This window comes from Nyctibius grandis, chromosome 1 (assembly GCF_013368605.1).
Source record: "Nyctibius grandis isolate bNycGra1 chromosome 1, bNycGra1.pri, whole genome shotgun sequence".
In the NCBI taxonomy this organism is placed as follows: domain Eukaryota; kingdom Metazoa; phylum Chordata; class Aves; order Nyctibiiformes; family Nyctibiidae; genus Nyctibius; species Nyctibius grandis.
In genome coordinates, this window is record NC_090658.1 from 130,550,059 (window position 1) to 130,573,718 (window position 23,660).

General features: G+C 41.3%; 1 protein-coding gene across 1 annotated transcript in view; it reads left to right on the plus strand.

Annotated features, from left to right (window-relative positions):
* Positions 1-3,777: 3,777 nt before the first annotated feature.
* The window catches only part of RP1L1 (RP1 like 1), a 32,147-nt gene continuing 12,264 nt past the window's right edge, over positions 3,778-23,660 (plus strand). Inside the window, exons 1-3 of the mRNA XM_068396767.1 lie at positions 3,778-3,803; positions 3,930-3,963; positions 8,493-9,077. Of these exons, the coding sequence (XP_068252868.1) occupies positions 3,778-3,803; positions 3,930-3,963; positions 8,493-9,077 (645 nt within the window). The remainder of the gene's footprint in view (positions 3,804-3,929; positions 3,964-8,492; positions 9,078-23,660) is intronic.

Sequence of the window (23,660 nt, forward strand, 5' to 3'; positions counted from 1 at the left end):
GGGATCTGATTTGGTTTAATGTCTTTTGAAATATTTTTTAAAGAGTGCAAAAAACACATTAATGAAAATCAAAATTGATAATCATTTGGAAGGAACTGAGGGCATCAGAAAGGAAAAAGAAATGTTATAAAGGGGCCTAGAAATGTTAGAAATTGTCAGAAAAATGAGATCCATACTGGGAAAAAAGCAAATGTCACATATCAAAGGTTTAATAATCTCAAGTAAACATTTTGTTGGAAGTGTAAAATTGGGAAATGATGGTGGTGTAGAGGAAATTAACTTGTGCCTTATGGTGGATGAAAACACTAGGCTGCAAGTGGAGGTTTTGTTGCACATATAGAGAGCCCCACATTGAACTTGGGAGGTGTGCAATGAAGTGCCTGTATGTTTGCAGAGTTGGGCACAGTCCTGAGGAAGAAGAGTTGGAGTGGGTTTGCACAGAAACTGGAAAAAAAGCTTCCAACACCTGCAGTTGCTTGAATCTACAATGAGTTTCTTCTACTGACATACAGCCTTTAGCTGCCAAGCCCAGATCCAGCTGTAGATTGAAACCTCTTCAAATCTCATGGTGACTTTAGAATATAGAATAGAATAGAATGGTTTGGGTTGGAAGGGACCTTAAAGATCATTTAGTTCCAACCCCCCTGCCACAGGCAGGGACACCTTCCACCAGACCAGGTTGCTCCAAGCCCCATCCAACCTGGCCTTGAACACTGCCAGGGACGGGGCAGCCACAACTTCTCTGGGCAACCTGGGCCAGTGTCTCACTGCCATCACAGGAAAGAATTTCTTCCTAATATCTAATCTAAATCTCCCCTCTCTCAGTTTAAAACCATTCCCCCTCATCCTGTCACTACTTGTCCTTGTAAAAAGCCCCTCTCCCGCTTTCCTGTAGGCCCCCTTCAGATACTAGAAGGCTGCTCTGAGCCTTCTCTTCTCCAGGCTGAAGAGCCCCAACTCTCTCAGCCTGTCTCCATAGCAGGGGTGCTCCAGCCCTCTGATCATCTTCATGGCCTCCTCTGGACTCGCTCCAACAGCTCCGTGTCATTCTTCTGTTGGGGGCTCCAGAGCTGAACACAGTATTCCAGGTAGGGTCTCACGAGAGCGGAGCAGAGGGGCAGAATCCCCTCCCTTGACCTGCTGGCCACGCTGATGGGGATGCAGCCCAGGATGCTTTCTTGGTTTATCTCCCAGTAATTGGCTCCTGGGTGTCACTTTTTAGGCATGGCTTGCCTCAGGTCCTGGTTTTTGTGCATATTCCTAGTTCTTCAGCTGCTTGCTCTAGTCAGCTGTTTTGCTTTCCTGGATGCTCACATGATCAGCTTTGCTCAGCGTTCTTTCTTCATTCCCTTTTACAGACAGGAAGGTGAGGAAGATAAGCTTGGGTTGTTAAGGGGAGTGAGTGCATATGAGTTACCCAGCCTAGGAAATCTCAACTGGCTGTCTATAAAACTGCTTCTGTGCCTGAGCTTTTATAACCTCCTTGTAGATAGAAACAGCCCCAGAATGAGAGATGGGAAGTAGAGGAGCTACCTTGTATGGCTATGATCACATAATCAAGGGACATGCATGCCAGTCTTCATGAGAAGATGAAAGGACTGCTAACACCCTGCTCAGCCCACACTTAATCCTTGTGATACATATATTTCTTATGATCGTGTTCCTTTCATGTAGTCAATTGTGTCAATTCTAGGTGTCTGGCCCAGAACTTGGCAAGCTGCTCCGATCTTGCCGTGCTGTTACCTCCATCTGATGTGATAAAAACCACAAAAGTTTATCAGTTTTGTGGCACAAACATGTGGATCAGCTTGGACATAAAACTTAAAACCCACCTCGAAAGGAAATTCAAAACTATTCTCCCCAGAAATGTGAGTAAAGGGCAGTGCAGGTTACCTAAAATCCTGGTCTTTTAAACAGCCATATTCTTAGGAATGCCTGACTACGGCACTAGAAATACCCTCTGAAACAAAAGCATTGTCCCCAGCTTCTAGCGATATTTCTGAACTGTTGTTGAGCTGAACCGTGTGCAGTCTGAAACACCCAGATGCGAATGTTGCTGCATTGGAGCCTATTGCAGAAGCGTGTGTAACCAGGGCTGCTACTTTGATAGACCACAGCTGGGTGTGAGTATGTGGCAGAACTGGCCGCTCTGGGCTTGTTTCTTAAGGTCCTGTTTTCATTTTAGGAAAGGCAAATCCTACATTTCTTTAGCAAAAGAAAAACCAGTCCTCTGTTACGGCTTCTCTGCTCCCTTCAGTGGAAGAACGCTTTAATTTCACAGTGGACGAACGCTTTAATTTCACAGTGGACTGCAATTAACAGCATCCTAGGGGAGATGCTACAGTACAATTGTATTGAGGAACTCAGAGAATTGATTGATGGGAGACAGAATCACAGAATCAACCAGGTTGGAAGAGACCTCTGGGATCATCGAGTCTAACCATTGCTCTGACACCACTCTGTCAACTAGACCATGGCACTAAGTGCCATGTCCAGTCTTTCCTTAAACACATCCAGAGATGGTGACTCCACCACCTCCCTGGGCAGCCCCTTCCAATGGCTAATGACCCTTGCTGAAAAGAAATTCTTCCTAATGTCCAACCTGAACCTCCCCTGGTGAAGCTTGAGGCTGTGTCCTCTTGTCCTATCGCTAGTTGCCTGGGAGAAGAGGCCGACTCCCACTTCACTACAACCTTCCTTCAGGTAGTTGTAGACTGCAATAAGGTCACCTAAAGGAGACAAAAGGATATGCAGGGGAAGGAATAACGAACAGACACCACCGTGTCCCTGTCTGTTTCTGCTCACCAAGAGAACATAATGGATGCTCTGTGTGCTGTCCATCATCTTGTTTTATTATGTTGTACGCATGTAGAGCTATCCTTATGTTTCCTCTTAAGCAGACAGCAAATCTCATAACTCAGGAGTCTGAACAAAGTCTCAGTATAGCACTGAGGACCCAACCTCAGTAAGGTCTGGATGGTCTGAGGTCCCGATCCTGTAACCAGGTCTTTATGGCTCAGTCCCTATTCTCTGAACTGCTACTGATACCACGAGCTTTGGCCTTCAACTTCACAAATGCACTTATTTGCATTGTGAGGGTGACTCTTGGCAAAGTAATGATGTTTCTCAGCTGTATTTTAACTCATCTTGAAGGGACTCAAGTTCATAATTTAAGTCCATGAAGACTGATGTATCAACTGTAGAGACATTGCCTATAGAATAAATGCTTTTAGATGTAAGAAATATTGCAAAAACCCACTATTTTTTAGCATTTTCACAGGGTTTTCTTTCTTTGCACCCATGGCTGATGGCTGAAAAACTAATTAGATAATGCATCTAGAATAGGAGGGAGATTTGCTGTAGGTGAATCTGATCCCTGAGACTAATTCTTATCCTCCAGGAAGCTGGGCTCCTTGATTACCTGGGTTAAGTGCCATGTAATCCATTGCATTGAAGGCAGTAGCTGGAAATACAGCCTGAGAGAAGCTAACATTGTGCTTGTTTCTGCTCAGGACCCTGACTGTCCTTACCTGTAAGGAATAGGACACAGGCACAGTACAGCTGTAGTAGAGGACATATCCATGTGGTAGATTCCCAAGTGAATCCCAGAAGAGTACAGAAAGAAATAAATGATCTCAGATGCAATGAATCCAAACTCCCCTAGACGAATGTGCCCACGTTCGTCTCTGAAAATGGTAGAGGAAAATGATGTACGCTGTAGGTACCATCAAATCCAGGTTGTTTTTAGCACAGAAGATAGAGGCTTGCATCTCCAGCATGCCTTCTAGCTTACTGGTCCAGAGGTGTGGTTCAAGGGATGGTTGCAATGGCTGCAATCACAAATACACTGTTCCTACCAAGAGGAGGACCTCTCTCAAACAGAGGTTATAGATTTGGTGCTCAATTTTTTGAGTCAAGCTCTCTGACAGCTCCCCTGCGTCAGCTCAGGCACCTTCTGGAGAGGTACCTGGATTCCTCTCCTTCTTTTATGTCCCCAACAGAAAGAAGGCTGCAAAAAAAGTTCAGAGATAAAAAGCCTAGTGTGAGGGAAAAGAAGTTGTAGGCAGATGTGAAGAGACATGTGGCAGATGTATTGGGGGTCCCAGGGGTTTTGGCTAAGGGTTCACATAATGGATGCCCAACCACATTGTCAAACGGTTTCCTCTGTGTGAAGTTTGATAGCAGAGGTTTGATAGGATTTAGAATTTCATGACTTGCCTGCCTGCTCTGCTTTAGTCTTTTTGAGACTAAAAGGTGGTGGAAAATTGAAAGATAGGGGCCAGGCTGCCTGGCACAGTCCTGATTGAGTTGAATGACCTCCACGAGGGGTTCAGTCTTTCCCATGAATGGACTCCTACCAATTTTCCAGTAGAGCTGCTGACCTCTTCTAGTAGATGCAAGCCTACAGAAAGATGACCTTGTTCTTCTGGATCAAGGATCCCACATGAATGGTCTCTGGACCCTGAAAGGTGTGCTTTCCACAGGTGGAAAAGCAATGCTGTATAGGGAGGACCATATAGTGGCTCAAACACTGATCTTATATTTGGAAGATTCATGTTAAGGATACGAGATGTAAAACTTGCTGAACCTATTCCTGCAGGATCCCCAAATCCCTACCGTTCCAATAAAAGCCCTTTTATGACTTTGGACTCTATGCAAGTAATTACTTTCTACAGAAGAATGTGCTTAATGCTGTAAGTTACATTGGTGCATGGGTGCATTGGCTGTGTACAGAATGAATAAATACTGCTAGAAGACAAGAATTCCAGTCCATTGAAATTTTCCATTTATTTTGTATGTGAATCGAACTGATCGATTTTTTTGTTGTTGTACGTGTGTTTTCTTTGCAAAGAGGAAGTGTGAGAGAAAGCAGGAAGGCTCTCATAGGTGAACTATGAAAGCATATGTCATTTCCCATCATGTATTATTGACAGGTTGCTTGTCTGTCCTTATTTCATGCCCCAATCTCAGTGATCCAGCTGTTGAGCATTCATCTGAGACATTGACTTTGACAACTGCCACTAACTTGAAAATATTTGGGTTAGGACTCACCAGACTTTTCCTATTAAGATAATATTTCACTGAAAAATTGTTATGAATCTCAGCCATCTATGTCCTGAGTAAGTGACCGTCAACCAGCCGAGAAGTAACAAACATATACACAAACCCTTAAGAACTACTATCATCTTTACTCTAGCTCCATTGATTTCCCTGGAGGTACCCAAAAGACAAATCTGATTCCAAGGTACCGCTGATGAGTGGGTGGGTTGACGAGTTGATGAATGGGGTGGCTCAGGGAAGTTATCCAGATCTCTGCAGGCCTTTATGCAAGAGGAAAATATTACCTTTTTGGCCTTGACTGCATTCTCACTTACACCAGTACGATTTGAGAGGAGTGTCACTGAGTCAGATTTATACCTGAGTTACATAGGTGCAAGCAAGAGAAGGATTGGGCAAACTGTGCCTAAAGCTTCAGTGGATTTGAGAGCCTTCTCCAGCAGCTTAGGTAGCTTTTCTTTCTATCCTTAGCAACACAGTCCTGATTAACCCTCCAAGCTGTAGTCAGTCATTTTGAGGACAGTTTGATTGACAGCATGTAACCTGCTAACGCTTTTCCCTGCATTGTCCAGTGCATTAGATCCTGGAGGTGGTTGGTTGGCTGTGTTGGGGTTTTTTAAAATTATTTTGTTGATTTATTTTTAATCGCTTGGATATCCTATAAGGAAAAGTCATCTTGAGCAAGAGGCATGAAGTATTTCAATGTAAGTACAAAAATATGCATTGAGACTCCTCTCTTATGTATCTATAAAAGGTTGTATTTGGGCAAGATGACCATTTTTGTTGCCTTGCCCGTTATACAGTAGAATCCCCTTCCCATTCTGAAACTTCAGATGGACAATACAGAACTTCTCTCTGTGGGAGCTGTTTGTATTTCATGCAAGGTTTTTGTGGAAGGCTCTTTCTTCATCTTATATACTGCTTCATAAGAGCAGATCTGACAGACCATTTAGGCTTGGATGGGTAACCAACTCTATCACCCAAAACTTAAGGGACAGTGTTCCTTTACATTGGTGATCTGTTAATGGTCTTGTGAAATTATTCCCAAAGAAAATTAGAATTTTGGAAAGTTTACTATGATTTGTCCCATATTTTAATTTTTTATACTTCTTTCAATATGATTTAACAGCTTAAAAAAAGGTAGAATAAACTCTTGGGAAGCAGTTAGATTTCTGGGAGTGCAGCCAGAATGTTGTGGACCACCATTGGTCCAGAGTCTACAATTTGGATAATGGGTTTGTTCAGAGCTCTCAGACCCTGGCAGCATAATTTCCAATGTGGGACTCATGGAGAAAAAGTTAGAGCCACCTTTCTGAAAGCTGTTGAAAAACAGAGAAATGAGATATGTTTTTCCCTGGAAGGCAGAGTGATGGATTGACCTTTAACTGGGAAATAAATAAGTGAATAATTGCTTGGTGAAATATGTATATGGAAAGAATAAATAATACTGAAATCTTTTCAGTGTGCATAGATATATAAAATCCGAGATTTGTCAAAATAATAATCTTTCATATGGTGCCTAATGTCTTTTCTCACCTAGCCGAGGTTAAACTTCCATTTATTGCAGGACTGAATTTGCTGTAGTACAAAGAGCACAAATATTTCTTTTGAGAGTGGCATAGCAAGAAAATAATGGTTTTGTTCTAAAATGTGGGTAAAATCAGCATTTACAGCTTTTTGAATGCTGCACCTCTGCAATCAATGACAAAATTCCTGTTAATTACAGTGATTACCAAACTGGTTCTCCAAAGAGTAATTTGTGAATAGCATGTCTATTTTCTTGAAACTAGAACTTTATTCAGCTGCTGCAAGAAGTGTAACCAGGAGCAGACTGAAGGAAACATGTCATTACAAATATATTTATTGTTTTCTAACTCATTTGTGAACAGTAAAAAAAATTTCTTTCTCATGAGAGATTTTTTTGAAGTTGCCATAGAAAACTGCTGTCAGTTAAGAACATAATTTGGAAAGTAAATTGGATGTAGGTGCTTGTAGCCAGAACCACCTTCTACAAGCTACAAGACAAGCTACTGTATTCCTTACTAACAATTCAAATGGTTTGCTCACTGTATGTAAGCAGTAACTTCTGATCAAAAGATGACATCTCTAAATGCCATTGTGAGAGTCTCCATTTACGTTTGAGTAATTAACTCAAAGTCAGCTGTGGAATCACTGTTCATATTCATGAAATAGTCATTTATCATACTGATTACAACCAATATTTTAGCAGTTGCAAGTAGTGTTAATTTTTTTTTCAATGTCAAAACCAAAGCATCTTCTTTTTTTTGGCATAGTAGTTTCATTCAATGTGGGGTCTGAAATTTTTGGTTATTGACTTCTAAGACAATGCATTTAAGTTCCCTTCCAACCGAAACCATTCTAAGATTCTATGATTCTATGATTCTATGATTCTATGACAATGTCAAGGGAGAAAGACCAGAGTCCAGTCTCTTTTCCACGTGTCTCCACCATGGCAAGGACATTAACAACAATTGGGTTCCAAAAGGTGGGGTTCAACCTCCAGACTTAAACACCAAAGTCAGCTTAGCTTTCAAATTGAAGGACACCAGCTGCTCTGACACAAATTGGGCAGATCATTCTCCTCACATCTGTGCTTACCAGGCTGAACTCACATTTTCCCACTGCTTGGCAGAAACAACTTTTCTAGTTCCATTTGAGGTCTTGAGATATTTCTTACTGTTTTTTGTTTGCATGACTGCCACGAATTTCCATCCAGATCTTGCCTTAGCACACTATGGCATGATCACATGGAGCTGTTCTGAAATCAGGCTACTCTGCCCCTCGGTACACTCAGGAGTGACTGTGTGCTACAATGGGCAATCACTACACGAAAAAATTCAATTTTGTTTTGTTTTTTGTTACGCACCCGTTCACAGGGTTAAAGGGTTACACGACAATCACAGCACTCTGCTTGTAAAAATAAAAACAAAGTAATCACTGGCTCTGATAGTTTCAGAGAAAACCTCAAAAATATAAGCAAGGAAGACACAAAACTCAAAAGGACAACAATACACAAATATCATTTTTTGTGGGTTTTGCTTGGGGTCTGACTCATGCTTTTTGTGTCTCAGGGGTGACTAACATTGACTGAGTTCTCATTGGCATCTGCAGGACAAGGATGGTTTGACTGTGAGGAGCAGGGTTATGGCTAGTCCTCCTGCTGTGTTTCCTCATATCTACCTGAGCCAGTGAGTTCATAACTCCGTGTTGGTACAATCTGCTCTTGATCAAACATAGATGGTAAAACTGTTGTGAGGAAAACGAACTTTGCTACCATGCTAGCCAAGCACTGATTCTGCATGACTCAAACAAACCCTACTCTGTTTTTCTTCTCTTGTAGTTACCTTTAAGCAAGAGGGATGAGTCAGGTGCCTGCTGACCACCTGTCAACCACCAGCTCCTACAACAATGAGCAGCCCCTTCCCTCCGTGGCTCGGGCAAGCACTATCACCAAGGTACTCCCAGCCAAAAAAATAACCTTCTTCAAGAGTGGAGATCCTCAGTTTGCGGGAGTCAAGATGGCCATCAACCAGCGAAGCTTCAAGAGCTTCAATGCACTCATGGATGACCTCTCTCATCGGGTCCCACTGCCATTTGGGGTACGGACCATCACCACCCCACGAGGAATACATTGCATCAGTGAACTGGACCAGCTGGAGGATGGAGGATGCTACCTTTGCTCCGACAAGAAATATGTCAAGCCTATTAGCATTATTTCTGGGAGACACAGGCCAGTCCCTCCACGAAGTGGTCATCCCTCCAGTAGCTTGAGAAGAGTAGCTCAGGAGGGCAAGCTTGAAGATCATTCCACACCTTTCACTCAGCATGGCCCCAGATTACCCAAGAAAATCACTCTAGTTAAAAATGGAGAAAGTGGGTTTCGACGCTCAATTATCTTGAACCGCAGAAATGCCAGGAGTTTCAAAACACTCCTGGATGAGATTTCAGAGATCCTGCAGTTCCCAGTGAAGAAGCTCTACACCGTTGATGGGAAGAAGGCAAGTATGTCTGATAACTGGTGTTGGTCAGTTATTCTAACAGGTGTTATCACATCAGCGTTTGCACTCCCTTTGATGCAAATCCTTCAGCTCATCAGGCCAAAAGTTTACGCACATTATCTTAATCCTTTGGGCTTGTGTAGTTAAGATCACATTAGTTACTTCCCTATTAAGTATACGAAGGGGTGATGTAGAAGAATCTTGTTCAGCTATTCAAGAACTTCATACATCAGATATTGTTTTGAGTCAATGGGAAGCAACTTCTGATGGCAGTCCAGAAGCTCAATGTTTTGCAGCTGGGTATAAAACCCTAAATAAACTTCTAGTAATGGAGTTTCCTACCCTCTCCTGGGAGGCATGTCCCAACGGAGGCTTAACTTTTCTATACCTAACAACTGGGAATTCAACAGAATAAGACAGCCCTTAGGTAGCACCTTGCGGTTGCATAGTTCCTAACAGAACAAGGTCCTGCTCATGATGTGGCATCCCCAGCATTATGGTAATATAACTAATAAATGCATAAGTAATCAGGGTATGAGTGGGATCAGGAGACTCATTTGTATTGATGATTTGGTGAATGTGCCAACTGGGGTGAACTCTTATAATAAATTTGGGGCATGACCACTCCTTTGTTCTTCCGTTCACGAAGGAATTTCCTGACAAACCTGAGATTCTCCTGATTTCTTCTCCATCTCTTTGTAACGTAGACTAACCTGTATTTCCATTTTTTCTGAAGAGGTCTCACATGTTAGCCTGACTTGTCCCTGGCAATGCAGCCAAGTGGAGCAGTTACCCTGCTCCTTGCCACATTTTCCACCTTCACAGTGCTGTATGCCAGCTCCTCAGTGGTAATGTTACAACCATTTGTGGTGTCGCTTTCTGAACCAGATGGCTGAAATGACTTGGGGTCAAATGACCCACTATCCAGGAGGGGGAAAAAAATGGAGGAATATTTTTAACCCAGATCATTTTGACCTGGCACAGGGACAGGAGCGTGCAGCCATGAAGGAGAGAGGGAGGGGATAATGGTGCCTTAAGCCAGCTTTCCTGGTGGAGGCAACATGTCATATCACAGTGTTTTCTGCTGTGCCCACCACTCTGGAAAGAGCTTCCTGTTCTCAGCTGAAGGATCCAAGGAAAATGTCCTTCCCGAACATCCTACTGCTACAGCTTTCACAACCCTACTGATCTAGAGGCTAAAAGAGTGGCAGCCCGACTGCAGTCAGAGATGAGGTGAAATGCCCGGGAAAGGATGGTGCTACACCACATATGCCAGACAAGTGAAACTGCAATCTCTCTGAGAAACTGAGGGTCCTGCAGAAACTGAGGATTTAAGAAAAGGGACCCAGGAGCAAGAGAGGGAACTTAGCTGTGGACAACCCGAGCATGGCCTAGGATAAGCAAAACAGATAATTCATCTCCTCAAACTTCACACCGTAAGAGTCAGTTGTGTAAGTCCAAGATGAGCAAGCTGGCCACCCTACTATGGGATTCATCTTTTCTAAGTGTGTCTGGAGTCTGTGTTTCTCCTAAAGAGAAAGTAGAAAAAAATGGCTCATTTGTAGGCAACTGCAAGGTAGGCAAGGGAAATCCCATGCCCTAGGGTATTTCAGCAGTCAATGGAAAGAAATAGGCACTTTAGATAGGTACTTGCCAAGTAACTGTCTAAATGACTGTGGATATCAGAAGCTGTATTAATTTCAGACTCAGCTACCTGAATCATAGAATCATAGAATGGTTTTGGTTGGAAGGGACCTTTAAAGGTCATCTAGTCCAACCTCTCTTGCAACGAACAGGGACATCTTCAACTAGATCAGGTTGCTCAGAGCCCCGTCCAACATTTAGAATGTCAGTGTCTAAATGTTTCTATAAGTGAGATAAGTGGCTAAGCTCCCATAGCTGTTGAGACTAAGATGACAGTCCATTGAATTTGGAGCTGGCCAAAGATAGGTGTCTAGAGGCCTTCAGAATAAATTAGGTTCTTTTTTTCTAGCTTCCATCAATTTATTTGCAAGTACCACAACTATACTACGAAATTAAAGAGTTAGAGTGGGATCTCATCCCTCTCTTCTCCATTCTGTTAAATTCTTAACATCTTCCCTTCTTTGGTCTTGATCCAGAGCAACAGTCTCCCAGCAGTTTAGAGTCAGGGCCTGGGGCCATTCACTGTAGGTGGTTTGGATGTGGCCACCTGCGTTTGTGCAGCCAGGCTGCTTCAGCTGACCTCCATTCTGAAGAATAGGGCCTGGCAGTACTTGCTTTACTACTACAATTGTAGCCAACTCGAATTAGGAAAAAGAAAAATCAAACCCAATCCTGCTTCCAAGATGTCTTATAATCTATGGATAAAGATTTTATCTTGTCATTGATTTCTCCAGTTTACAAGACTTGGGCTCCTGTTCAGTCCGCACGGAGATAATATTCTTGTGCAGTGGTAGTAACTTCCTCTTCACTTCTTCCATTTTTGAAATTTTTCACCCATTTCTCTAAAGAAAAGATTTGCCTTCTACTTCTTAGCGCAGTCTTAATGTTATCCTTGTGATTCATAAATGAGTTTCCTACGATTTTCCTTCTAGTCATTATAAAGCCTTTTCTTCCTAGTCATTATAAACACTGATATTTCAGCTGGGATATACAGTAAATACATTCTCAGTAAACACAATATTTTCACTATTACTCAACCTCCATCTTTCTTTCTGTCTAAAGGCATGCAGTTGTCTTTTACGTTTTCAGCTCTGCAGTGGTGATCATCCTGCCTAAAGGTCTCTATTCTCCCAGAGTCGGATCTCATCCCAACATGCCAAGACATGGCAAGACATGGCTACAATTACATGGGTACTAACTCACCAGAAGTGGTCATTGTGGAGTATTTTAAGCTGATGACACCTAAGTTTTGCACACTAACGTCTTTGCTGACAGTTTAAGTGACGAGCTATGTAGGCCTCTTCAGGAGACAATGTGTCAATAGGTTTGTCACTCGTTTTTCATCCCCACTCCTAATTCAGCCTTTGTTTCTTGAAATTGTTCAGCCCAAGCTGCACATGAAGATCACTTCAAAAGATATTGATGCTCTTTGTTGCAGCTAGATTATCTTCTCTGGCATGCCATAGTGTTTAAGATTATCCTCTGTGTAGTGATAATGATATTTTCCACTATATATCCCTGGGGTCTCATAGAAAACTTTTCTCCCTCTCTTTCTTTCTCCATGTTTTCCATTTGCAGAAATGTGGGTGTGAATCAAACACCATCATATAATCTCTCCTTGGTCCCTTGGGATTCCTTTTTTGCATATGAAAATGTTCATTACCATCTTGTCAATAGGCAGTTCATGTTCTGTACCTTAGTAATTTAATTTGCACTTCTTTTATTCTTGTGTAGAAAACTGCAGTAATAGCTGACTATGGGTCCAACCTGATCAACGTTATCAGCTTACACGTAGCTAGGAAATACATGATTATTAATATCTTTTCTGGGGAATCTTTTAAAGTGATTTTTTGGCCATTCTTCATTTCAGTCATTTACCTCTTGTTTTTTAACTGTTCTTTACTGCTCATTCAATGGTCATTCCTGTTAGGATTTCCTGGAGCTGTTACTCTAGTCTCGAGTGATAGTCTCTTCCATCTCAATATGAGGAAAATCTTCTTTACTTTGAGGGTGCCAGAGCCCTGGCACAGGCTGCCCAGGGAGGTTGTGGAGTCTCCTTCTCTGGAGATATTCAAAACCCGCCTGGATGCTACTCTGTGCAACGTGCTCTGGGTGACCCTGCTTTGGCAGGGGGTTGGACTAGATGATCTCCAGAGGTCCCTTCCAACCCCAACCAGTCTGTGATTCCGTGATTCTGTGATTCTGTGCAAAGTATTTAAGCCACAGAAAAAGTCACTCTGTCTTGGATTTTCCAAACTTTTCCTTTCACAAGAATGCTCTAAACCATTTTCACTCTTCTGTCTAAGTTTTCTTGTCATACCTCATCTTCAACATCTCTTTTCCCAATACACAATTGGTTGGGTCCCAGAGTTTTCACCAGATACTAATGGTTTCTTTGAGGAATGAAAATGGTGAATTTGTCACACAATTTGGGGGATTTCCTGAAATAACCTACTTCAGCTGGTGCTGAAGATTAATTTTGATGGTACCTCTTGCCTTTATACTTACATTTGCATTTTCCGTCAGAGAAAATAAAAACATGCCTCCATTCTTCCATGACTATTCAAAGGTGCCTGGATGCTTCGTATTTCTTGGGTATTTCCTTGTTTCTAATATTATTCTCTTTGAATAATAATTCAAATTGTCTTTTAATAATTTTGTTAACTTCTTTTATCACATGTCTCTGTCTAGCCTTATTACAGAGGCCACTGTGTCTTGGAAAGATGGCTGGGAGTGGGAGGAACAGTAACTTTTGACATTTGTTCCCAAGATTTGACAGATTAGCTGAATAACAGTAAGATTCATTCCTAAGCAATGTATCTGGACTACTGCTTGATTGACTTCATATCTGTCTGGTTTAGAATAACATAATTCACATCATTTAAAAGCAAGTTCCCAATATCTCTTTTGCTGGCAGCTTTTCCTTGACCTCTTGAAAACTGAACACAAAAATGGAAAAATCTCCTCTCCTACAGGTGAATCAGTCTCTTCCATCTATAAAAGTGCTATTTGCAGAGCTGAGAGTGTTGCACCTTCAATCTGCTTTTGTTTTCTTCTACTACTATAACTCTAGATCTAAACTCAAATCTTAAGTTAAATTAACTCTTCAACATAATGTATGGTTGGCATATATTGTCCTCCTGGGTCTGTTTTAATTTACCATTTTGTTGAGTAAAGACAGAACACTTCAATACTGCAAGTCTTTGGTTTCCTATTATATGTTTATGTGAGTATAAACTTAGACACACATGGAACAGGCTTGTTATTTTGTGTTCCTCTCATGTAGTATCGATTTGAAAAAGCAAAGAAAAGCATTTTCTTCCTTTTGTAGTCCACCTAGTCCACAAATGTTTCCAGTAAACCTCTAAGTTTAATTCAATCATAAATCACAGGGAAATAAAATTTTGGACTGAAAGTCTCACTGGTTTTGCACATCAGTATGTTTTCTTCCCCAGATAAAACTTCTATCACTTATTTTTATATCCCTCATTTTGTCTCTTTTTTTTCCAATTGGCTTTAGCCTAAGGTTTTACCTGAAAAGGAAGAAATGACAGTGATTTCATGAAGTCTAACTGAACATTTTACCTCTTTTTCATGGAACAAAGTCAGAAGAAGGTCATGGGCAGTTATACAGAATCCTAATACAGGTGAAGTTCATATGAAGGCCAAAGGTGGTGTTGTAGCATCAAGATCCATTGGAGGCCAGCAGAGCTCCTACTTTTGTGAGCACATGTATTTTGCTGTTATTTTGTCTTCTCTTGCTCCCATTTGTCTGCTTATTTACCTCTCACATATTTTCAAAATTATACTTTATGAACTTCCTAGGAAAAGTCAGTTTATTCACTGGTTGTTTCTTCTGTGGCCTGGATTACAGGGCCCTCATTGCTCTTGGGTCAGAGAGTTCTCCAGTGCTGTGAATTCAAAATTAGCCTATAATAATTATGCAAAGCTCAGGTCAGTAGAAACAGTGACTGAAAGTGACTGATTCCAATGTTAGTATAAATCCAGAGTAGTTCTATTGGAATTTACATATTTGAATTTTCATTCTAACCCCTGAAGTCTTGAACGAGGTGAAACCAGTATTTTTGCTCTTAAGCATCAAGCAGAGTGAAAAAGGAGAGAAATTTAATTTGATTTTAGCTTAGAAAAATCAGTTACATTTTCAGCAAGTAAAAAGTGTAAATCATATAGTTCTTTTCAGACCAAGACCCTAGTTACCATTTTCCAGATGATTAACTGGAAATAGTGCCCAAATAGAGAAATCTGTTATTTAGGTTAACATCGACATGTCATTAACTTACCAGTGAAACTTTGTGCAAGTTTGTACACTAAAAGATAAACAGGTCTGGACTTAATTCATCTAAATCTGATCAGCTTATTAGGTGTTTAGGTTAGGAGGTCTTTTACCTGTTGATCTCTCTTCATTGACTATAGATGAAGATTGGAAGACTGACTCCAAGCAGTCACCTAAAACTAGGAGGAATTAACCCAGGCCCAAGGTTTCATACACTTATTTTAAAGTACTATAAATATTTAAATATTAGCAAACATAAGACACGGGACCGTACATTTGAAGATGACTTGGCTTATGAGACAGTTGAAAATTGCAGTTTTTACTAGGGACATCAGTTCTACACTAAAAAAGAACCAAGTATGTTACTAAGAGCACATATCTCAATTAAAAAAAAAAAAAATATAGACTAGAATATGTAGGTTTTCTTCTCTGTCCAATGGCCTTTCATCTTTGTTCTGGGAAGTTCTTATACAACCCAGTGGATTTTCTTTCTTCATGGTCTAAACCACAGAAGAATGCACCTATGTGCAGATCCCCACTGCCTGTCTCTGGAGACAGACGAATGTCTCTAGGGGCAAAGAGGCAGACAGAGATCATAGAAAGGCCAGAAATCCTCACAGACAATTAAACTATAAGAAATGATGTGTAGGATTACGTGACAGCAACTGCACAGCAACAGAGGATTTCTCTTACAAATGGTAATTATCCAGGGTCCATCAGCTGAATAGTCATTAAAACTTCTTTAAGTCAGCAGCATGACTATGTGTCTAGTAACAGGTGTCCTGATTTTTGCACTTATCCTTGAATCACTAGGCCTTCCTTTTACTGTGTCAAATTAAAAAATAAACAAACAAATTCTTCCTTAAAATCCAGTACTCCTTCTTTGTATGGCGTTTGAAACCACATTGTGTTATGGCAAATAGTCTACATAGTTTATGGCTACTGGTGGCAATTACCACAAGCTTCTCAAATGGGATTTATCAACCATCAGAAGAGTTTTCCAAGGGATGTGGCTAGTTTATGTTTGTTGGAGTCAGGTCAAGGCTTAGATGTTTTTTTGCTTAGGCACATTCAAGGCTGACCATAAGTTGTTATATTTAATGAGTGAATCTGATCCAGTCTGTTATGTAGAAAGGCAGAGAAGATGACCAGAAAAACTCTCTTCTGCCTTAGACTCTACAAGTGAGAACATTGCGGAATGAGCACTGTATGCAACCAAATTTCCTTGAGGGATCAGAGAATTACTGTGCAAGTTAATCAGGGGAGCAATCATGAGTTAAGGAATGCTTCCTCAGGCACCACTAACTGGAGACTGTAAAGGATTAGTTATTAGAAACTCCTTGGGGTAAGGAAACTCATTTTTCTTCTGTGTTTGTGTAGAGTTTGGAATGAGACACACTGGATGCTGTGGCAAGACTAGCCACTCTGGGTCAAATCAAGTCATCTTTGGCAGTGGTCAGTTGTAGCAGTCTTGGAGGAAGACAGAAGGGCACATATGGAGTGATTCTTTCCCCACTGTATCTTCCCAGTTTCCAGCAACCTGTAGGTTAAGATCTCCCTCAGCCAGAAGTAGCACCATGAGCTACAGCTGTTCTAGTAGACAGAATAGTATCAGGGCACATACTCTGGCCCTGGCACCAAATGGCACTATCCATACATACTGATACTACGTAGCCTCCAAAACAGGGTCTAATTCCCATAGCCTCTAAAACTGGGTGGCCACATTCAAGCTACTCCTTGGGAAAGGTCCCTGGTGTATGTTAACTCCCAGATCTGCCTAGGAATTGCTTGGGAGAGTGCCAGTTGATCCAGGCTTTGAATGCTCCAAAGACCATTCTAATAATTTAACAGTACAGTCAACTCTTTTCCAGTGCTCTGGATCCAGAGTTGCTTAACTTAGCAGTAAAGACAGAACTTATATTTTTAGCTGTTATTAGTAAAGGTATTGACCTAACTATTATTACTAAATCGTTCTTGATAATAATGACTGCATTTACAGCAACCTTAGGGTGCAAGGCCAGGAAACAGGCTTGTCTGACATATTTCCTGACTCAGATTTACACGTCCATATAGCCGTTTCTCGGACATCTGTAGACTGCCCGCAGGCATCCTCTAGGCCATTCATGTTTCAGCTGTCTACCAAGTTTATCTGTCTTAATGACAGGTGTCATTAAGACCCTGATAGAAGTGTAAGAGGGAAATGAGATGCATGGAGGCAAATGAGCTGGTTTAAAATGTAGTGTGCATATAAACAATAAGAGAAGAGAGGTGGTAATTTCCCTCCTTGGGATAGTTAATTTTTCTAGTTCCATGTTGACATACTCACTGTGACACTCAGTTTCGTGCTGTGTTCAGGTATGAATAATTGCAACCAATTTCAGCCCCTCATCTGGTGCAAACCGTTGTTATCAAGTGAGCTGTACCACTTTCCACCCACCATGTGTGTGACTCACAGTCTAAAAACAAACCACAGGTTTCAGGTTCAATATTCTCTGATTCCATGCCAAAACCACAATGACTCCAATGAGATTTACACAAGTGATCTGTAAACCTCAGCAAAACTTTCCATGAACCTGATCCATAAGAAGACTCATATCCAGGTGTGTTTTATGAACCTTTGAGATGCCCTGAGATCATTTGGCCCAGTGCCTTACAAGATGTAGTTAAACGGACCCCGTATGCTAGCCACTTTCTTATCTAACATATACCAAATCTAATACTTTCTTATCTAACATATACCAAATGCAAATGGTTCCCTTAGCCTGAGGAGATTTTGTTCTTTCAATAATAATGTAGCAAAGTGTAATCACTTTCTAATTCTTTTGAATTTAATCCAGCGCAAAGACATTTCCAATCATATTATTGACTATATGCAATAACATTGGTGAACATGATGCTTCTATTTATTCATTTACCTGGAGTACAAAGAATAGCAGAATTCCACCCTCTCCTGGAAAAACTGTGAATTTTCTTTGAGCACTTTAAGTAGAAATCACTGTTTCTGCAAAGAATTTTTGCAGGAGAGGTAGGATTCTTTTCATAGGAAAATCTGTTTTTCTAAATTCAAATTTTGGAATTTTTACCAATAATAGGAGAGGAAAAGATAGCATGTTTTGCATTTTCACCAATTTGCTTCTTCCTTTGGGTTCCAAGCAGAGAATTCAAAAGATTTTGCTGCAACCCTTAGCGAGATCTAGTTCTGTTTCAACTCTGGAGCTACTTCTACTGTGTAGAAGTAAACAGCTTTCACATTTGTACTACGGACTTTGCAAATCGAGGGTGAAACCCTGGGCTCAATAACAAGAAAACTCCAATTCAATTAAACCAGAGGTTTCAGCTAGGTGTGTTTCATTTTATGTCTTGATCTTCTGGAGTCCATAAGCTGTATCCATAGTGCTCAATGAAGCACAATGCACAAATGTTTAAGCTAAGAGACACCTGGCATGGTAAGGCCATGGAACAATGCCATATGGGTCTATGAGCTTGATCTAGAAGCAATAGGGTTTATACACTCAGTCCTAGCTCCTACAGGTAGTTGAAGCACATTTATGTTGTGCTCCTCTTTCCACCCACAGCTTCCAGCTGGAGTAACTTTTCATCCATGGTGTAGATATTCCTCATGTAAAAAGAGTAAGTTTTGAGAACTTCTGGTCACGGGGAAAAGCTTGAACTCATGAACCGTATCCTTCCCACTGACTCAGTCACCACAAGGCTCATCACAAGAACCAAATGCTTAGCATTTTTCGAGACTTGGCAATTTTTAAGCTAATCCTGCCCTTGGAGAGGATAAGGGCAGGCGCTTAGGGTGGGGTGGATGTTAGCCTGACTCATGATTTTCAAATGCTGATTTGGATGGACCAGATTTAATGAGCCTGGTGTCAAAGGAGCAGGTGGTGGAGTCTGATTTCAGTAAGGAATTGCAGCGTGTCAGAAGGTGGAAAATATCTGCAGCAAAAACTTTCTAAGAAATGCCTTCCTCTCTTCTATGTAGAAATTCGCACTGTTAACAGCAATTTTCTGTTTCTCTGTCTGATTTGCAACTAGAACAGTCTCAGACCCCATTTTGAGCTGACAGGGTGGGTGGGTAGGGAAAAGGACAACAAAAGCTTGCACATGAAGTCAGTGTCGTTTGGGGATCTCCCTAACTCAATCCAGCACTCAGTGGAAGTCCTCAGGAAGACACCCATAGTCTTCATCAGGAACCAGCTCATCCTCCACAGAGGCAGTAACCGTGGTATCCCTCATATAGAATCATAGAATCATAGAATTGTTAAGGTTGGAAAAGACCTAAAAGATCATCAAGTCCAACCATCAACCCAATGCCACCATGCCCACTAAACCATGTCCTGAAGTGCCACATCTAGACATTTTTTGAACACCTTCAGGGATGGTGACTCCACCACCTCCCTGGGCAGCCTGTTTCAATGCCTAGTGACTCTTTCAGTGAAGAAATTCTTCCTAAGATCCAGCCTGAACCTCCCCTGGCGTAACTTGAGGCCATTTCCTCTCGTCCTATCGCTGGTTACCCGGGAGCCTGTCTTCCAAACTACACTGGGCTGTAAATCAGTTTTCTTCCCCTTTTTGTCCTCTTCACTTGTTTCTCAAAAACTTTTCTGCTTTTTTCTTGTCTTCTTTTTCAGTCTTTCCTCTTGCTTCCACTTTTTCCATGCAGTGTTTATCTTCTGCTGCTACCCAAACAATTTCCAGTGGTCTCTGAACTTCTGATGGCAGTGTTTCTTCTGATCTGCTGAAAGACATGTTCATCCAGACTATTACCAGGACCAAACTCAGAACATTTTCTTTATACATGTGCAAAGTGTCACATGCAGGGAAAAGGCGTCTGTGAGTACTCCAGGAAAAGCTGCCAGCAGTGCAATAGCTAAACATGATCTTTGCCTGTGGTTGACTGAGAAAGCAGTGCAGTGCATTATTCCTCTATCTTTCACATATTTTACTTGGCTGTTCAAGTGCTTCATGGCCTGATTTCCAGATCACAGCTCCCAAAGGTATCATTTTTCATGCAGCTTAACACAGTAGTCAAAACAGAAAACTAGCCAGCTCATGTCTGAGTGGTTCTAGAAGATGCTGGTCTTTTAGAAGTGTTGGCAGGACAAACCATCAGTATTGCTGCATTTCAGCATCTGAAGCAATGGACTGGCCCATATTGCCATAATCTAAGCATCAAATAAAGGTAGCAGCGTGTAATTTATGTTTAGTGGATTACCTGCTATTGCAGGAGCCTAGGACACTGACATCTGTCCTGTTTCCTGCATGTGGATTTTGAGACCTGAGGTTTGATGTGGTGTGTAGGAGATCATGTGAGTTTTGGTGTGCTGTGGAGAGGAAGGGATGCTGTGTACTCTCTTCTGGACTAATCATTTGAGTGCTACAGTTTGCAGAGGATTAGATCCATTTCTATGCAATAGTCCCCTACTTTAAGTTCAATATTAGCTCTTGTTCTGCATTCCTTCTGATGTGATGGGGAGAGCCTTCTGGCTGCTCATCAAACACACACCTGTGCCACGTCCACCAGCCTCTCATCAGATGGGAAAAGGGGTGTTCCTCTGTAGTAGGGCATGGGGGAGGTTGCCCATGCTGATGTTAGAGAAAGTGAGGTCAAGTAATGCACTTTCCTATACCTGCAACCTTCTTTTCTTCTGCTAATTTGCTAATATGTATGTGGGCAGGGAGTGGCAATGCCCCGTGATTCACCTTCTGACCAACAGATTAGCATAGCTTTAAAAAAAACACTCCCCAGAAAAACTGCTCTCTAATTCCTCCAGTGCAAAGTCTGGGGGAGGGAAGGGGAAATGAGTTCTTTGCATGAATAAAATACAAAATTCATTATTGTTAAACCGTGATACCCCAGGTCAGAGCCTGAAGCTCCCTGGACTGAGTGAAGTACAACTACAAAACAAAAGGGCTGTTTGCACTCCAAAGAGCTGTCAATCTGAATGAAAGACAACAGGGAACAGATGAAAGAGCACAAGGAAACGAGGCAATGAGTCAGCATGATAGGCAATGAACTCAACCCGTTAGCCTTTTTTTGAACATGTCTATTACAAGCTTTTCCTGTTTCTTCATTGCATCTCTGCGCTTCTTTGGAAGGTGGATTATTTTACAGATTTGTGATCTCAACCGTGTCTTGCAGTATTTCCCCGTTCTGTCTTTCTCTCTCTATTTCAAATGTCTTTGGTTGGCTGGTAGCCAGAAGAGGAAAAACAAAGGATATTTATTTCCTACACTTTACCTTAATCAGAAACTGGTATCTATATTCAGCTTCTGAGGTGAGTAAGATTTATGAAGGTTCTTTCTTCTCTGGGAAGAGCCAGAGGATAGCATGTTCTCCACAACAAGCAACAGATTCCTTATTTTAGAGATGTTCTGTTTTTCTTCTTCTGTTTAGGTATTGATGACTTTTTATTATTAATTGTGTTACAGTAGCACCTAGAGGTCCTTGCTGAGATCACAGCCCCTTTGTGGTAGGTACTGTACAGTAACATTCATGGAGACAATCCATCCTCCAATGGATAGCACCCAAACTGAAAAAAAAGGCATAGTTCAGAAGAGAGAATGTCCTTTCATTTCCACCTTGCACATGATGGCTTCCTCAGTGGGGCTTTCCCAGTGGGGAGTAGTGTCTATGAAACATTTTTATTGGAAAGAACATTTATAAACAAACGTTTTACTGCTTTGAAAAATCACAGTTTTATTGTCAGGAGTACAAAGACTTCAACGAAACCCAAAGACATAGCTGACATTTCCTTGGAAGAGTCTGTGCATATAGGTTTAAAGCACAGCAAATTACATTTTTTTTCACAAGGCAGCACCTGATCTTTAAGACACTACATTGGTTTGTGGGCCAGAATTTGATTGACACGAAAAAAAATACTTCAACAGAGGCAAGTATTGGCAACAACTTTTCTGCTTTCTGGTCCAGAACTTCACTCACAGCCTCCATAAATTCTCTTGGTTCCTGACCTAGAGTCTGTAGAGGTCAATAAGTTTCTCTCCATTGGTTACAGTGGGATTTGGATCAGGTCTTAGTGTAAGATTAAGAAACTTAATTTCATTTTCAGGGATTACACAATAAAACTCTAACGGGAGTCTATTTCAGCCCACTGAGTGCAAACTACTAGAGGTTGTTTCCTGTAAATTTTCCTTAGTGGATTTTGTCTCTGAATTTCAAGTGCCCTAACTGTGAGCAACCCTCCCCATGAACTCATATGATAGGGTAATCACATTGAGGGAACTCAAAGGAGGGCTTGAATGGGGCCTGAGCGATCCAAAGGAACTCATTCCTAACTCATCAAAGATCTTTATCATAAGCCATTCATCTTCTTCCATTTTATTCTTGACTGTTCACTTATCATAGATTAAAATATTCTTGAAATTACCATGTTTTGGGATTCAGCTTGCAAATGACGACAACTTATTTTCCAACTGTCTGTACAGGAATATGCTAGATGTTTCCTGCTCAGCTTTCAGGTGACAGTCTGGTGGGGCACAGTTTTGTATCCCGTCTACCATCCTCATGCAGATATTAGATACCGTAGAAGATCTCAAATTGCTCTAGGTATCTACATTTAGACTACTGCATTGAGATGATTGACTTACTTTCTAGTCACTGAAAGAGGCAGGCATATCCAAATGGGAATTTATCACCTGTATCAGGTGGCTTTCCTGGGGTGAAATAACCTGTCCCCCAGAAATGTTGTCTTCCACCAATGTGCAAGAAGCCTAGGTTGTAAAAGATGACTTACAATCAAGTGTGATACTTAATGGAGGAACAATAGGGCAGGGCATTCCCTTCTCCATCACAACTCCTTCAGGTGATCACTGGATTTTAAGTATTCACAATCAGTTGCCTTTGTTTTTTGTGGCTATATTGGACTGGGATGCAATACTGTTTTCTTGTAATACGGTATCCTGGCATGGGTACTGAAGAATCTTGCTGTGGCAGCCTGAGGGAAGTGGGGAATCTGTTTACCAGAAGGATTTCCTTCCAGGCTACTGCTCTGAAAAGATAATGGCATCTCTGAGTAAACAAAGAAAATTTTAATGTCAGAAAAATCTGAGCGGACCAACCAGTAGCCACCATTTTATTTCACTGGGGCATTTTCTGATCTACCCCCCAGCTTAAAAGGAAGCACCAAATATTTAAGGTTTTATTGCTGCTTTAGAATGAAACACATCCCACCGTACTGGCATTTATTTTTCTCCAGTGATTATGACAGTTAAGGCAGATAAGAACATCGACCTTCTACTCTTTGAGTTCTACCACACTTTTCCTCAGGCTGATGTATATATGAAAATAACAACCACCTCTTCTACAATGAATTGCAGAATCACATTATCACTGAGGCTAGAAGAGGCCTCTGAAAATCATCTCATCCAACCCCCCTTTTCAAAGCACAGTCAACTAGAGCAGGTTGTTCAGGTATCCAGCTGGATTTTGAATATCTCAAAGAATGGAGACTCCACAATATGTCTGAGCAACCTGTTCCAGTGTCTCACCACCCTCACAGTAAAGAATTTCTTCCTAATATCTAATCAAAATCTACCCTCTTTCAGTTTGAAACCATTACCCCTCATCCTATCACTACATGATAGACTCGTTGCTTCAAGACACACCTATAACGTTT